General features: G+C 37.8%; 1 protein-coding gene across 2 annotated transcripts; it reads right to left on the bottom strand.

The window, feature by feature from the left end:
* Window positions 1–438: 438 nt before the first annotated feature.
* CLEC12B (C-type lectin domain family 12 member B) lies at window positions 439–9102 on the bottom strand. 2 transcript variants are annotated; one of them, XM_045870919.2, is made up of 6 exons: window positions 9012–9102; window positions 7371–7469; window positions 5124–5342; window positions 4235–4389; window positions 3733–3848; window positions 439–977 (listed from the first exon to the last, which is right to left on the bottom strand). In XM_045870919.2, exons 1-6 carry the CDS (start codon window positions 9100–9102, stop codon window positions 827–829), a joined length of 831 nt encoding a protein of 276 aa, XP_045726875.1. In that variant the 3' UTR covers window positions 439–826. The 2 variants fall into 2 exon arrangements, with proteins under 2 accessions (XP_045726875.1, XP_045726883.1); XM_045870927.2 differs by having other exon boundaries at window positions 439–890.
* Between the last annotated feature and the right edge of the window lie 8397 nt (window positions 9103–17499).

The raw sequence follows: 17499 nt of genomic DNA, 5'->3' as shown, positions 1-17499 counted from the left end.
CCCACTGAGCAGGGAGCCTGATGAGGGGCTGGATCCCAGGACCCTGAGATCATGACCTGAGCCAAAGGCAGATGCTTAACCAGCTGAGCCACCCAGCGCCACAGGAAAGTTCTTAAAAATAAAATATAATGGTTCTACTATCTTCAAGTAATTTTTTAGGATTTCTCTAAAGGAAATAACATTTCAATGCAAAGATTATAAACTTCTATTAATAATGTCCAGATTACCACAACAATAACCTCAGGATTTACTTAATCTAAATAAATGAGAATGTAAATACTAAATGATGTGCTACTTCACCTATATTACAAGGCTGGTACATGGGTACAAACCGTTTGCTAAGATACTAAGATATTTCCAAATCACTTGGCACAGTATTGCTGCTCTAGCCAACGGGACCCCCACCCCAGAATCCCCCAGACCGCGATCACAACAGGGTCTCCTGAATGCCATTCCAGGGCTGTGTCTTGTGTCAGTTCTGGCTGCTAAATATTTACATATCCTCCTGTGCACTTGTGCACATGCAATAACAAAGCAGGAAAAGAATCTTTTATTCAAGAGAGGGAATTCAGTGAAATGACGCTGAGATAGAATAATAGGGCCATAGAAGAGCTATTCCCCAGGGTCCCCAGCAATAACCAGAACATCAGATCAGAAGGCATCGACGATGAAGTGGAGAATGTTCTGTGAAGTTTATTTGCCTGATGGGTTTGAAATCACAGTCATTTTTTTCATCTGTTTTTGGCTCTAGTAGGGGAGCTTTCTCTTTCTTCACATGAATTTAACCACAAGTCCCTTACATCCGGGTGAATCTGGAAGAAGCATATTAATCCAAATCTTCAATCCTCACTAACGCAGCTGTCTTCTCACAAATCCAAGAAATTTCAGCACTGCAGCGGGAAATATAAATATTTCCTTTTTGAAAATAGGCACATCCTTTGGATCCATTGATCTGAGCATACTCTTTAGCGCTGAATCTGAAAATTAATCCACTTAAAATTAATTACAAATTTCATATCTGAAATCTGATCACAATTCAATGTCCTCAGTTACAAAAGACTATCTATCTGAACTTTGAGAGACTTCTGTTTCCATAGCATTCAAAGTTCTTAAAGCTGGAGAATCTGAGTGTTCCATTTCAAGTTAATCATAATCCCAGGTAGAATAATTTAAGGAAAATACTTAAATTCTGGGTTGAGAATTTGTATCCTCGCCATTATCATGGTAGAAACTACCCAGTGCAGATTATATCAGAAGCACTACAATTTCTTTAGTTTGGAACTTTATGAAGAAAAACAGACAAATGAGATCATATCCTGGGCAAAAAGTTATAACATTTCATTATGCACAAATATAATTTTGTATATATATAATTTTGTGTTATATATATTTATACACACATATGTGGAAGGTGAACAGAGGATAAGATAGGGGTTCAGAGAGAAAATGAATGATTACATAGATGTGGTTCTGATATCGGTCCCTAGTTCCTCTGCTAAGGAATTGGTGATAACTCTTCAATAGTATCATTACAGGGGCACCTGGGTGGCTTTCGTTAGTTAAGCCACCAACTCTTGATTTCAGCTCAGGTCATGATCTCAGGTGGTGGTATCAAGCCCTGTCTCAGACTCTGGCTGGGGCTCAGCGGGGAGTCTGCTTGAGATTCTCTCTCTCCTGTCCCTCCTTCCCATGCTTGCGGTGCACTTTCTCTCTCTCAAATAAATAAATAAATAAATAAACTTTTTGAAAAATGTCATTACTAAATTATGCTGATCAGATCTAAATCCCCATGTGCCTTTTTACTCAAATGATCTGTGCTACACTGCAGTATTCTTGCTTCAGGGCTGGGCTTACTAAATTTTTTTTTTAAGTCTTTATTTCTTTATTTGACACAGAGAGACACAGCAGGAGAGGGAACACAAGCAGGGGGAGTGGGAGAGGGAGAAGCAGGCTTCCCGCAGAGCAGGGAGCCCGAGGCAGGGCTCCATCCCAGCATCCTGGGATCATGACCTGAGCCGAAGGCATACGCTTAACAACTGAGCCACCCAGGTGCCCCAGGCTTACTAAGTCTTCCTCTTGGCATATGCATTTGCCGAGAGTAGCCTTACTCAGTAGGGAAGGTTCCGAAGCTCAGTTCCACCACCCCTACACCCCTAGGGTGGCAGGCACAGCCTCAGGGCGTCAGTGTCCACAGACTCCGAACCTTGCTGCAGGGGGCCACCTCCTCCATATTTTCACTAGGAGTGAGTGGAGGGGCCCGGGATGATGACAACTCCTTTAGGAGAGGGGACCCATCTTCTTGAAATTCAAAGTGGAAACAGCTGCACTTACAGGGTATCCTGGTCCTGTTCTATAAAGCCTCGGTGTAGCAGAAATACCTCAGGTTAGTTGGTAATCATCTCATGCCCAGGATCACTCCGTTAAAAAGAAGTAACTGTCATTTTTTGGGGGGGTGTTTATTACTTTGCATGTGCGTGTCACCATGATTACTTGCATGAAACCAGACTCACTGATTTAATATGACCAGTAGTGGACATTAGAGAGCAGGAAATTGCTGTGAGTGGGAAAAGCCATGACAGCATTCTTGGAAAGGGGTGAAGATAAAGTATATCTAGGGAGAAAAGTATAGACATATCATTGTGTGTTATTCAGGGAATTGGGGGAGTCACAGCAGAAACCTAGTATCCTTGATGGAAATGAGTGATTATAACTCAGCTTAAGGAAACTTTGACAGCGTGCATTAAGAAGCAAGACAGGAGGGAGGTGAACAGTTGAATAATTTGATGGGAAGGGAGGTGGAGAAAAACCTAGTACACCCAGAAAGGGGCCAAAGCTCTTAACACTTCATGTGATATGCAAATACCATATATTATATTAAAAATACAGATATAACTGTATCATTTTAATATAGTTGTGATGAGCTGTGTTCCTCAAAATATTTGGTTTGTAGTTGCTAAGAGAATTTTACAAGACTATGTGTTCCTTTCCATATTTTTAAGATAATACCTATTTTTCATAACTTTAAATAGTTGCAAAAACTGTAATTTTCAAAGTATCATATATCCTGTATGTACTTTAAATATTTCTTCAAAACCTTGAAGTGGCAGACTTAGCTCATTTTAAATCGTGAAAAACATTTGCCGTATAATCTAATTGGCAAATCCCCATCACAGAACTAATTGTTAAACTAATCTGTCAATTCAGACTTACTTGACCCTAGAAAATGGCTGACAATTATTGAATTTAAAGAAATGTGTTAATGTATGTTCTTATGATAAACCACCCTTGGGATTGTAAGTGGTGGAGAGCCAGGGGAGCTGAGAGGCCAAGCTCATGGTCACAGAAGCACTCAGTCCTGATTTTGCCACTCAGGAGGTAGTGACCTTGAGCAAATTATTTAATCTCTCTATGACAATTGTTTCATCCACAAAATAGGAATATAACAGTGCTTTTATCACAGAGCTAATATTTCACACTACTTCGAACAAAGTAAGTGTAAGTATTATTTGTTTATTATATAAAAAATAAATTTTAACCAATACATAAGCTTCAGTGTCTTGCCATGAGTTTGTCACATACACAAAATTAGGTACTCTTGCTTTCATTATTTCTTACTGAAGCTCTCTTTTCTTTGTATGTTGTACTCTTTTTTTGTATCTAGATTTATAATTCTTACAATTAACATTGATTTTCTCAGTATTCCACCCCCCCTGCCAACAGTTAGTGACTTACAAGGATGGAGAAGGGCCAGAGCCATCCTCCCATAGCCAGCTCCTTCCAGATGGGTCCCAGGATAAGCCCAACCAGAAGAAAGAGAACGTGGGTAATGGCTGTGACTTCAGAAAATCCTGAGAGGGAGAATGGGAACAATGTCATGTGTGAGCCACATTCTGGAATGCAGAAGTAAGATGTTAGGGGCGCCTGGGTGGCTCAGTCATTAGGCGTCTGCCTTCTGCTCAGGTCATGATCCCAGGGTACTGGGATCGAGCCCCGCATCAGGCTCCCCGCTCAGTGGGAGGCCTGCTTCTCCCTCTCCCACTCCCCCTGCTTGTGTTCTAGCTCTTGCTGTCTCTCTGTCAAATAAATAAATAAAATCTTTAAAAAAAAAAAAAAGAAGATGTTAATTCTCCTTCAAAATGTACTGAATTCCTACTTTGTGAGTCACACATTCCACTTGTTTTACTTTCTATGACATGAATAATTTCTCTAACCAGGGAAGGAGAGTCAACCAGACCTTTTCCTCCAAGCTATCTATCTTCACCAAAGTGGAGTTCCTGTCCATGCAGTTTTTCCTACTGTTAGTCCAGGTCTTCTCCTCATTTGTTGCAAAATAATAGCAGCTGTTTTGGTACCATTGCCACATCCTAGGACAAGGATTACATCTGTGGTCTGAAAAAGAAATTACACCCATTAGTACAAATTAAATAATGCTAGAGTGACTGGGGAAGGTTTTATTTTTTTAAAAGATTTTTAATTTATTTATTTGAAAGAGAGAGAATGAGAGAGAGAGAGTGAGAGCCCATGAGAGGGGGGAGGGTCAGAGGGAGAAGCAGACTCCTTGCTGAGCAGGGAGCCCGATGCGGGACTCGATCCCAGGACTCCAGGATCGTGACCTGAGCCGAAGGCAGTCGCTTAACCAACTGAGCCACCCAGGTCCCCCATGGGGAAGGTTTTAGAAACTAAATGATTGAACTTGGTGAGAGAGTCTGAGACCCAGCATTCTGGAACCATATTGCTTTAGGAGCCTGTGAAAATGAAGTCACTCCCGATTATGGGATGGAGCAACAGTGATTGAAATTCTCACTTCAGGGCTCACTTTACTGGCCTCAGAATTACCAGCTATACTTTTAGTTTCTTAAAATGTCAGGATCACCTAAAAATAGTTCACAAAATGAGAAGCTGAAGTATCCAGGTTGGTATCATTCCATGACGCTTCTCAAATTCACCTCTGTGTTTTCAAAAATATTAAATAAATTGATATCTTCCCGTGTCTTCTATAAATTTAGTGTGATATCATTAGAGGTCATTGGAGAACACAACTTTCTCATACTATGAGGTGGCACACGTGATCAATGCAAACTGGACAACAGATTGCACCTGACTGGCCAGTAGGTCCCAATTACCTGAAGTGTGAATGATTAGCTCCTGGCAGAGTTTTACGGCCATTTGTCCCTGCCTCTTCAATAGACTGGAGATCTGTGATTTGAGAAACTCCTCCTCGGTGGGAAAGTTTCTGTAGCTGCTCAGCTGCTCAGATAAGTTATCCTGCTGTTGGTGGATGAGTTTTTGAAGTTGATTTAATTTCTCTGAATCTGAGTTAATTTCATTAGATGTCTGCAAAACTCCAAGACATAACAGGAGATAAGTTCAAATATCTTCCCATTCTCATCATTGCCATAGATAATTCTTAACACAGAAATATTTCTCACATTGTTTAATATTTATCTGTAGCTTCCAATAATTGAAATATCATGGAAGGAACACACCAGATGCCTTTCTATTCCAAATTGTTTGGAGCTCATCCTCATAATTTTATTGAGATTTTAAATATGATTACACTTGTATTAAAATAATGAATTAATAATTATATGTCTTTGACATTTAATCTAAGGCTGTGCCAGGCATTTTGCCATTCATTTAGTGGAACTACTTTTCTTTTTTTCTATTTGGAGTTGGTTCATGTAATTGTTGTTTTAATAGGAATAGAATCCTTTAAGGCAATGGGTATCTCAAAGTATGGTATACAGACCACTTTTATCAGAATCACCCAAATATCTGGTTTTGTTTTAAATGAAAATTTTAATGCCATACTGGACCATTTCTGGCTCTGGATCCATAAAATCTGCCTTTAAAAAAAAAAAGATTTTATTCATTTTTTGGAAAGAGAGAGTGCAAGCAGGGGTAGGGGCAGAAGGAGAGGGAGAGAGAGAATCTCAAGCAGACTCCACACTGAACATGGAGCTGGATGTGGGGCTTGATCTCATGACTCTGAGATCATGACCTGAGCCAAAAACAAGAGTTGGAAGCTTAACCAACTGAGCCACCCAGGCACCCCAAAATCTACCTTTTTAGTTAACACTTCAGGCAATGCATCATCACAATAAATTTAAGAGTTATAGCACTAAAAGCACTGCACTTCAGGAAAAAAGGTTTCACCCTTCTATGGTGCACACATTTTCTATGGTGAACCAATGAATATGTATCATTGCATCTTTATTTTTTTAAAGATTTTATTTATTTATTTCAAGAGAGAGAGAAAGCACGAGTGTGGGGGGGAGAGGGGCAGAGGGAGAAACAGACTCCCCACTGAGCAAGGAGGCTGATGTGGGGTTTGATCCCAAGACCCTGAGATCATGACCTGAGCCAAAGGCAGATGCTTAACCAGCTGAGCCACCCAGGTACCCCTCATCTTCATTTTTAAAATATACATCATTATAGAAGATCAACTGCATATCCTCATAATGATTGGCTATTGAATATTTGTTACTGCTGCTAGAACATCCTATTTCTTTCTAAAAGAGCAAGCTACATCATTAGGCCCTATTCATATGTCTAAATCAGTATGTCTAAATTCTAATTATCCATGAAATCTTACATATGTAAAAATAAAGTAGCATGGAAGATGCTAGTGTCATTCAGAGAATAAACTTTCTTGACTGCAAGTTCCCCAAATGGGAATACTGTGCCAACTCACTACTCTGTCCATCATATAGTTAACAATATCCTACAGAGTATGGATTCTTAGGATATTCTTCCACTTATTTTTAGTTCAGGACTCCCTATCCTGTTCAACCCTGATGGCTCAGTGATGGGTCAGAACCAAGAGAATACTTTTTTTTTTTTTGGCTATTGTGCTTGGGAGTGGAGCTTCCCTTGTTATGTGGAGGTGGTTCAACTTTCGTTTAGAGGGTGAGGTATCTCAAGCAACTATTCCTCCTTGTTTGTATCTCTTTTTCCTTTATAGCATGCAAGCTATTTCTACACTAGAATGGTCTTGAGTGAGTAGATTAAGCCAGTCTTGTTCTAAGTCTTCAGGGTGAATGAGACAGCATGCTCTTCCTTGAGTCCACCTCCCTTGGCTCCCTATTTCTTACCATTGGAATAATAAGTGGATGTGTGTCTATGCAGAAAAGAACCTTCTTATTCCAACCAATAAAGAGGAATATAAAAGTTGTCTTCATAATCCAGTCTAGTTTATCAAGAGAAAATGGATTTAGAGCAAAATCCTCAAGTCTGTCCCTTGCTTGTTTATCTTAGAGACGTGGAGAATGAAGGAGCTATGATCACATAATACAACCAAACCGGAATTTACATAGTTTACAAACGAGTTTCCTGATCACTTTTCTTGGGTTTGATGAAAATATACTTACACATAATCCCCAAGGTCACCAACCCTATCAGCAGCATCAGACAAAGAGTTAGCAGACTCAGGGCAGCCTGACGCCAGATGGGTGAAAGAGCTGGATACCCTGAAGAGAGCCAACAGAGGAATTATGGCTACACATGAACTGTTTATTTCTCTCTTACCTCTTCAAAGTGCCATCTAGAAAATACCTAAAATGATGTGTGGTGAGGGCCCCACCATCAGTTCTCCTCCACTTCTCTTCCCCACCATTTTCCTTTCCTTTAAGAGTGTCTCCTAATTTTCAGGTTTTTGTTTTACATCATCACACATCCTTCTTTAAGTTTACTAAATTCATGTACTAGATGTTGTAGAAACTGCTTCTCTGGGTGATCCTGCCAACAGGAAAGACCTCAAGTTTTTGAGATTGCAATCCTCCACAAGGCAAGGGTTATTGTGGATTTTCTTTATATCTATTATCCAGTCTATTTATCATCTCATAGATAATGAATGAGTATGGAATGAAAGACAAAATGAATATGCACTCTAACCTACACTATTTCTTAATTTAGGATCTAATGGCATGTAGCCCAGTATTTCAGACAGATGTATTGAAAATTTCCGGGTGTGCTATCACATGCATCTCACCCACAACTCCTTTTCTCTCAAGGATTGCAGCTATAACTTAAACAAAATGTATAACCACTGTTATTAGACTCACAGCAAACCTATTTCCATTGTCTTTGTATATCACCCCCAAACCATGCACACACGTGCATATGTACACACACACACTTAAGTAAAAATAAATCCAAGAGAAGAAGAAAGTAGTTCCTATATTTTAGATGATTTGGGGTAACAGCCTGAACTGTCAACAGATTCTTGAAAATAAGGGATATAGTCTGATATACTAAACTGGATTCCTGACCACAGAGATTAATATTTCTTCCAACAGGGGATAAGGGAATGAGCTAAAGACTGCACTGAGTTTGAGCTTTTATCCTTTGTGGGAACTTGGTTAAATTGTTTAATTTTTTTCAGACTCAGTTTTGCTAATATTATTGCATTTACTTCCCAAATATATTTTGATAAAAATATGATATAATGCACATAAAATACTATGTGGATATTATTATTACTGACTCAACACTACTAATTATACTAGGAATTTCCACTCCCTAAAAAAAATTTTAAACTACTTATAAAACAGAAATTATCTCTTGTCTATTTCTGACTCTCTTGTCCTCCCATTTCTCTCTTCAGTTATTTATACCTTTGAAAAGAAAAATCTCCTCTATTTTCTCTATTTTAGTGACCTCCAATCTGGCTACTAAAAGAATATTCGCCTGGCATCTCTCACAAAGTATAAATATCAAGGACTTCATTTGTAAAAAGAATTCTATGAGCCCCCAAACTCGGTTTCTCTCATGTCCAATGTTTCACTATAACACAGAGCTTCATGATACATAGTGATGCCACACAATTTAAAGAGGTCTTGGAAGCCACATGTTTTCTGGCCAAAATTGGGAACACTCATTCTACTAGTGTACTCCACAACTTTGTCTCCATTTTGGAGATTCCACAGCATACCTCTCTTTAGCATCTGAACAAAAGCATTTATCACCTGTACATTCCCCAAGGTCCCATCGTGCTGTGTCTGAACTCCTACCTCTTTTCCTTAGGTTATTTCGATCGCGGTTATTTCTCTCTCCAACAGAATCCTGAAATGTGAGTGTCGCGTAAGTCACTTCTTCAGACATTGTAGAAGAAAGCACTATTATAAATTATGTAATTAATGTTTCAATATCTTCAGGCCCAGGAACGGGATGTTCTTCTCAAGGCTGGGAGCTTTTATAAACACACTCAACTGACACAAGACACACCCCACTGCCCCTCTGTAAAGACACAATGACAAACGGTTTTTTTGCAGAGAAAGTGAGAGAAGTCAAATATTCTCTTTAGAAATCAAAATAGCATAGATCTCAATCTGTCTGCTCTTGTCATCATTGTTTCTTGTGAAACTTAGATACTTAGAAGCAGAGAGGGAATGGTGGTTTCATGGGGGAATCCCCATGATCTTCAGGGTAGAGGCTGTTCTGAATTATTCAATAAAGGGTCAGGTTGTCATTTTTACATGTGTCAAAGGCCAGCTAATCCTGTATGAAGACATTGGATCTGGTTTATACTCACTCATATCAGAGAGATATGCATACGACAGAAAAAACTGTGTAGTTAATGACCACCCACACCTGGCTGATGTTTTAAGAAATACAAATGCGTGTGTGTGTGCATGTGTGTGCGTGTGTGTCAGACAGACAGAGACAGAGGTAGGGAGGAGGGAGAGACCCAGCGTTGGTAATGGGGCGTAGAGAAGAAATTGACAGTTGTTAAAACTGTGCATGAATGGGAGCTCCCTTGGCAGGGCTAAATCCCTAACAGAATAATCCCCCTGCAAATAACAACTAGCACGGGGTATGGTCCTTCCCCCCCCCCTTTTTTTTAATTTGTTTGTTGAGTTGGTTTTTAACCTGAGGGCAGCCAACAGTCATTGTTGTGCAGCTAAAATTCCTACAGAAAGCAGGCAGTCTTTCAGGTTTGAAAAATCAGAAGATGGCGTTTGGGGCAAATGCAAGAACAAACAGTGCTGGATATTCACATGGACCACTGGATATGGGGAATCCCTAGAGCATCTTTAAGTCTTGACGTCTCTTTGAGTTACAGGTTATATACATTTCATTTAAGAAATAATCTTATGGGGGGACACCTGGGTGGTTCAGTTGGTTAAGCGTCGGACGCTTGGTTTCAGCTCAGGTCATGATCTCAGGGTTCCGGGATCGAGCCCCTTGTTGGGCTCACTTCTCAGCAGGGAGTCTTCTTGTCCTTCTCCCTCTGATCCTCCCCATGCTCACACGTGCACTCTCTCTCTCTAAAATAAATAAATCTTAAAAAAATGTTTTTAAATCTTATAAAATAATCAATCTCTATTTTCCCTTTCTTAGAACAACAACAACAAAAAATGCCCTGAAAAGATGTTTCTAATAAAACTGAAGTAAACTCACTGCAGAAGGATTTAACTGTGATACTTTGTTTCAACAACATCACAGGAGCAGTAAAAAGCAGACAATTTATATAGAAAGCGTTCTGGCTGTTATTTGGAGGAACGTGAGAGGAACACAGCACATCACACGTGCAGTTGGTCACTTAGTCGGTGTCAGAGTCTTAAAGGACTGCATTTACTTCTAATGCCATCACTTCTTGTGAAATTTACTAATTTCTATAAGAAAATTCATTGTTATTGAGAACCTGTGAAAGGCAGAGTAACAGCCCCCAAAGCTGTGCATGTTCTAATCCCCAGAACCTCTCAATCTGGTAGTTTACATGGTAAAAGGGATTGCGGGTGGGAAGAGGATTGCAGACCTTGAGATGAAGAAATTATCCTGCATTATCTGGTGGGCCCAATTTAATCACGAGTCCTTAAAAGTGGAGAACCTTTTCTAGATTCGGTCAGAGAGATAGAACATTGCTGGCTGAAGGTAGAGGATGAGGGCCTAGAACCAAGGAATGTGGGCTCGGAGACGCAAAGTTAGGGATGGGCGCTCCCCCAGAGCACTCAGAAAGCAACACAAACCACCCCCCCCACACACCCTTGATTTACCCCCGTAAGATCATGTCAGACTTCTAACCCACAGAACTCTGAGACCATAAATTTGTGTTGTTTAAGCGGCTGTGTTTGTGGAATTTGCTATATCAGCAATGGGAAACTAACACAGAACTCAAAAAAAATATTTGGGAGTCATACAAGAGCAAGAGAACTAAAGAATCTTTTCTAAAGTTTCCTTTGGGGTAAGAAGGCAAATACATAACTCTACTGGGAGATGATTTGGTGTAGGTTTTTGTTTTCAGATGGCAAAAGGACTGATCTGAAACCTCCCAAGATCCAGCTCTGTGTGAAGATTATCTTAGTCAAAGTTCTCCAGAATAAATTGCATCTGTATCAGAGGTGTGAGTGAATATCCACTAGGTTGCAGAAAGACAGTGTAAAAATAATAATTCTTCAATAATATTTATGTACGATTTCTAAATACATAAATGTACATGTATTTCTCATTCTTATTCTTTTTTTTTTTTTTTCAAACTGATGCATGCTCAATCAAAAAAAATGTTTGGAGTCTCTGAGTCATAATCAATTAAACTCCCCTGCCAAAGATGTGGAAATAATTAATAAATCTATGTCTACGTTTACTATTCTACATAACTTAGGTAAAGACAAAGACCATCAATATGAGGAAAAGTTATATTGATTATGTGATTATGAAAATGAGAACGCAGGATGTTTTTCTGTCTCGTCTTTCACTTTCACCAAATTTTGCAAAGACTGAGTTTTCATTTTCATTGCCCTGATTCTTTCAGACCTTCAAGTTCCCTAAGAAAGCATTTAACCTCGTACAATCTTATACAAAAATCATACTTAGGTAAAACAGTGCTGAGGAATCTCACCTGGTTGCTAATAATTTCTATAAGAAAAAAGATTGGTCATACTCTCTATGCACTTTCTGTTATTATGATCCTAAAAGTCTTTTTATCTATTCTTAGACTATAATTTTATTAATTTAGAAACCAACAACTGTTTATACTTGTCTCCCTTAAAAATTTCCAGCATCTCTGTAGTTCATTTTATCAGATTATGCTATCAAATAGCACACCTTGTTGTAGTCATCTACCAAATTCTAGGACATTTCTCCTAAATCACCATTAACCTCCACATTATCACATCCAATGGCTCTTTCTTCAGATTCATTTTACTTAGCCTATAAGCAGCATCTGATATAATTCCTTTAACTTAAAATTCTTCTCCAAAATACTCTGCTCTACAGGACACCATTATCTTGTTTTTCTTTCTACTTCTCTACCTCATCCTCTCTAAGATTTGCTGGTTCCTCTTTATCCGACTTCAAAATGCTGTTGTGGCCCAGAGTTGAGTTCCTGGCCCTCTGACCTGTTTGTGCTCATCCTTGGATGAGCTCTTCTAGATCCATGGCTTAGAGTGACAGCCATGTATAAGTGATCTCCAAAAGTATATCTTCATGCCAGGGTTTGATCACCAGGTCCAAATATCTGACTGGAGACTTGGCATATTTATTTACATATGCTATAGGATTTTTAAATGTAACACATCAAAATAAATAAATAAATAAATAAATAAATAAATAAATAAATAAATAAATAAATAAACAACTCTTTTCCCAGTTTCACTCTATGCTTCTCCGTTTCAGTACCTAAGCCCAAAACTCAAATCAGTTTTGACTTTTCATGCTGCTCTCACATGCATTAAATCCACCAGGAAATACTGTTTATTGTGGAAAATAAAGGAATGCAGATATTAAATATGGAGGTATCTTTGGTCTGGGATACATTAAAAGAAATATTGAGTTTACACAATAAAAATTTATCCTCTCCGTTCTTCCGTGATCATTACATTCCCACATATTATATGCCTATTTCAGAGAACATTTTAAAAGAGGGGTCTCTATTGGGTAGTATCTAGTGATTAAGCAGAATGGAAATTAATTCAAAACTATTTACAAAAGGGAATGGAGAAAATGAAGATTAAATCCAGAGCGATCAGACCTAAAGATAGAAGCAAAAGAAAAAATGACCACAAGGTGGAGCTAGAGGATAAATACATGATAGACTTTATTTTGGTTTTTTTCTTGTTTTGGGTTTTTTTTTTATTATTTATTTTGAAATGTATATTCATCCAATCAGGTTAATCAAATATCCTGATTAAAATAAAGGGCTATGCAGACAGATTGATTACCTTAAATCTCAGATCAAGATTTACTTGTCAGGTGAAATGAACGCAACCAGGGCCTGCCCCAAGCTTCGCCAGTAAAGATCTATTATTCGAGTTTTTTCATAGTAGGTATCATGATCTGAAATTACTTTGCTTTTTTCTTTCTTTGCTTCTTTGCTCTCTATGTTCACCACCTTTCACTAGAATATAAGCTCAATAAGAGCAAAACTTTTGTGTGTTTGTTTCACCATATTATCCCAGAAAATAGAATAGTGCTTGAGACACATACAGTGATCAGTAGATGTTCAAATAATGGATTAATTAATGGTCCCTGCAATGTACGTTTTATAGTGATTTTAACAGGATACTTTATATCCCAAAATATTGTAACATGAATCCTCAGTTCAAACATGCTTGATCACTTTGTTTTCCTTGATTATATCATACTCATTCATACTTCCATAGCTTTGTTTAGATGTTTGCCTGCCTGATAAAAAAAGTATTCCTTTCCTCTCTCCTCTTCTGTAATCTTTGCCTTTCCTTCAAATCATATCTCAAGGCTTGTATATTCCATTGGATTATTATTGAACTTTACAGATATTTTGTATGCATGTGCATGACAAACTTTCTCAGTGTGGTAAATGCTGTCTGACATATTTTCCCCTTTATTTTTTCTACTCTGTAACAAAATACTCTGCCACAGTTGTTGTCTGATAGTTATTCATTGTTTAGCTCATTAACTTTTAATAAAACATGCCACTTTTCAGTCCACATGTTTAAGCTTTCTGGAGGTGAAAGAGAAAATATTAATTATGTTTTTTTTCATGACAGGAAATTCTAGCTTTTTCCAAAGATAAACAGTATTTGGTATGTGTGTAGAAGGCTAGTAAGTCAGAGGTGAACCAACAGTATTAATGCAGAGGACTGAGAGGGAACAGGATATCACTGATAAATGCACCGAAGGGTTAGCATAAAGGTGATGTGCCTTAAAAAGTCTGAGACTCTTAACTGTAGGAAACAAACTGAGGGTTGCTGGATGGAGATGGGCGGGGGGATGCGGTAACTGGGTGATGGGCATTAAGGAGGGCACTTGACATAATGAGCACTGGGTGTTATATGCAACTAATGAATCACTGAATTCTACCTCTGAAACTAAAAAAAAGAAAAAAAAAGTCTGTAAAAAAATACCACAAACTGCAAAATTCTCCCTTTCTTTATATATATTTTTCAGTTTAGAGACATTATTATAGCATTCATAATAGTCAACATCATTTTCCTTTGGTCTTTCTCTTTTACACATCCACTAGCCCTCATTATATATTGAACAGTCTTATCCACAATGTTATGAATTCCACTGATTTCTTATTGAATCTATATCTTGTTGTGAGTCTAGTGTCTTTTACTCATTCTCCAGCTATAAACATAGATAATGGAGTCTGGAAAATCCTCAAATTTGAAACTTTATAATGTAGTGGAAAGAACTTGGAAAATAGGTAGATGGTACTGCTTTCTACAAGCAGTATGATCATAGAAACGTCTCCACATTCTTTAACCTTCCCTTTCTACATATGTAATATAAGGATGAGACTGCCCTTTGTATATATATGCATTCATTCACCAAATATCTACTGGATGGTAACTGTATGTCAGTCACTATCTTAGACCATGCTTTAAAATTAAAGAGATAGCTTATGTAAAAGTGCCTCTTAATCTCTAAAATATTAAACAAAGATTTTTATTCCAAATTCAAACTCATCAGAATATTTGCAGTAAAGGACTTTTTCTGTTATACTTTACTAAGCCAAGAAAAGAGGGGCAATAAAATATACAAACATATCAATGACAGACCTTGTAGAGTGATTAAGAGAAATCTAACAAAGGGGCACCTGGCTGGCTCAGTTGGTAGAACATGTAACTCTTGATCTTGGGGTTGTGAGTTTGAACCCCACGTTGGGGGTAGAGCTTTCTTTAAAAAAAAAAAAAAGGCAGTATCTAGCAAAGCCTTTGGATTTTGGAAAAGAAAAGAGAAAAGTTTTTAATCTCTATCTCTTTTTCCTGCTGTTCTCTGCTTAGTTTTTGCTGAGTAACTCAGCTTGTATTTATAGCATATATAGAGGAAGAAAACAGAATGAAGACTAATGTTATCAGGGGCTCCTTTGACCCTGAGAGACTCTGTACTCACCCAGCATATTTCCTAACAAGCCATGTTGGGGGGTTACAAATAAAGGCAAATATATTTTTATGGACCATAGATCTGGACATAAGACCCTCAGCCTGTGGCTAGTGTTATCAAAGATCCAAAAACCACGCATTGCTGAAATAATACAGTTAGTGATTACTGTCTTTCAGTAACGATTTCACTTTAAAGTGAACTTCCAGGAAGGGAAAAATCTTAATTAAGTGAAATTGTGTAATTTCAAGTATGGTGGTGCTTCAATGAAGAGCTATTTGTGGAAGGGACAGAAGATACCTTCTGTTATTCTGTTATCCAGAAGATAACAGAAAGGAAGGACAAATGATGCATTGCAATCATTAAAAGGGAAAAAAAACAAAAGAAAGTCCACAGGCTGAGCTATAGGTAGGAATGGAATATCATCTGAGGCTTAGGTTTCAGCTTTACCTACATCTGGTGTTAAACATACAGTTTTAAACATTAATGAATCAAGTAAGCCCAGCATATTCCTGGCGATTTGCAAGAAGAATAAATGGGATATTTTTATAACCCAACCAATTGCCCAAGACCTAGAGAATGTGGAAACCACAACAAAGCAAGCTAACTGATATGTTTCATACTTCCTGAAAGTTTCTGCTAATTGAACATGAAAATGTTTATAATAATTATGAAGTCTTCCAAATGTCCGTGGATCTTGCATTTACATATTTGATTTAATTTAACCATAAATTGTCAGAAGTTACATATTTGGTTACTAAGAGAACAGAGTAAAGGTTTATTGAAAAAGTGTCATTTAAATTGACCTTCCATCCTTGTTTTGTTTATTCTTTACCTCACTTTTAAAATTATTTGAGGAGTGTAGGGCAAGAAATTTTAAGAGGGAAGATTATTTTAAGCAAACTGACAAAGAATTCAGAGTGAAGAAGATAACAGAAAGGAAGGACAAATATACACAAGATGTACCAAAGGGAACATCAGTAAACAAAATACCTACCATGAGATCTTATATAATTACTATGCTGAAAAGTAATGTCTAACACACTACTAACTAAAGAAAAAATAAAATAAGATTATTTATAAGATAAATGCCTAGAATTTACCTAGAAGAAGAGAAGCTTTTCTGGCTGTAAAGGTTTAAAAATATATATATATATATATATATATATATATATATCTGGGGGCGCCTGGGTGGCTCAGTCATTAAGCGTCTGCCTTCAGCTCAGGTCATCATCCCAGGGTTCTGGGATCAAGCCCCGCATCGGGCTCTCTGCTCGGCGGGAAGCCTGCTTCTCCCTCTCCCACTCCCACCCTTGTGTTCCCTCTCTCGCTGTCTCTCTCTGTCAAATAAATGAAACCCTTAATATATATATATATCTGCTATAAAACTATATAAAAGCTACCCTAATGACAAAATAGACAGCACCCTCACTAATATCCTTACATTAGTACATCAGCTAGCCTTCTCTAGCTACTCTAACTCCTTTCATTGTGAGCTACAGTAACAATCTGAAAACCCATTTTATAGTTAAATGTGTGGAATACATATTACTCTCTGATGTGAAGGGCACTAGGAACCTGTCCTTTCCACAAATAGCTCTTCACTGAAGCACCACCATACTTGAAATTACACAATTTCACTTTATTAAGATTTTTCCCTTCCTGGAAGTTCACTTTAAAGTGAAAACGTTACTGAAAGACAATAATCACTAACTCTGTATTATTTCACTTTATATGATTGTTTTTTTTCTTTAATGCCTAAACCTAAGCAATATGAAGCCTGCCCCCTGTGGAGCCCTCGAATTTTTGAAAAATGTGATTTGTGAATGATGCAAGAATTTGGATGGATTCTAGGTCATAATTAGGAATGGCGCCTTCTGACACAAGACCCTGAAACATCTACTCTAGCTCCTATTAGATCGAATTATATTAGATTTGCTCCTCACAATGGAATAGACTATGTATCTGCTCTTGTTTTATCCACGAATCTTCATCAGAGAGCAGTTCATTTAAACGATACGATTTAGACTCCACTAAGGTTAAGATGAAGCATGAACTTTTGTTCTTTGAAAGGATATAATAAGGAGACATTCCTTCATTCAGAGTTGAAGATAAGAAAACAGGAAACAAATGCAATATCTACTCCTTTACTGCAAGTTATTATTTTTATATTTTTATGTTCAAGGTCCATGT

This window comes from Mirounga angustirostris, unplaced genomic scaffold, assembly GCF_029215605.1.
Source record: "Mirounga angustirostris isolate CCGP_5_RB_7025 unplaced genomic scaffold, mMirAng1.0.hap1 SCAF_5, whole genome shotgun sequence".
Classification (NCBI taxonomy): domain Eukaryota; kingdom Metazoa; phylum Chordata; class Mammalia; order Carnivora; family Phocidae; genus Mirounga; species Mirounga angustirostris.
This window is presented reverse-complemented; position numbering and strand designations above follow the sequence as displayed.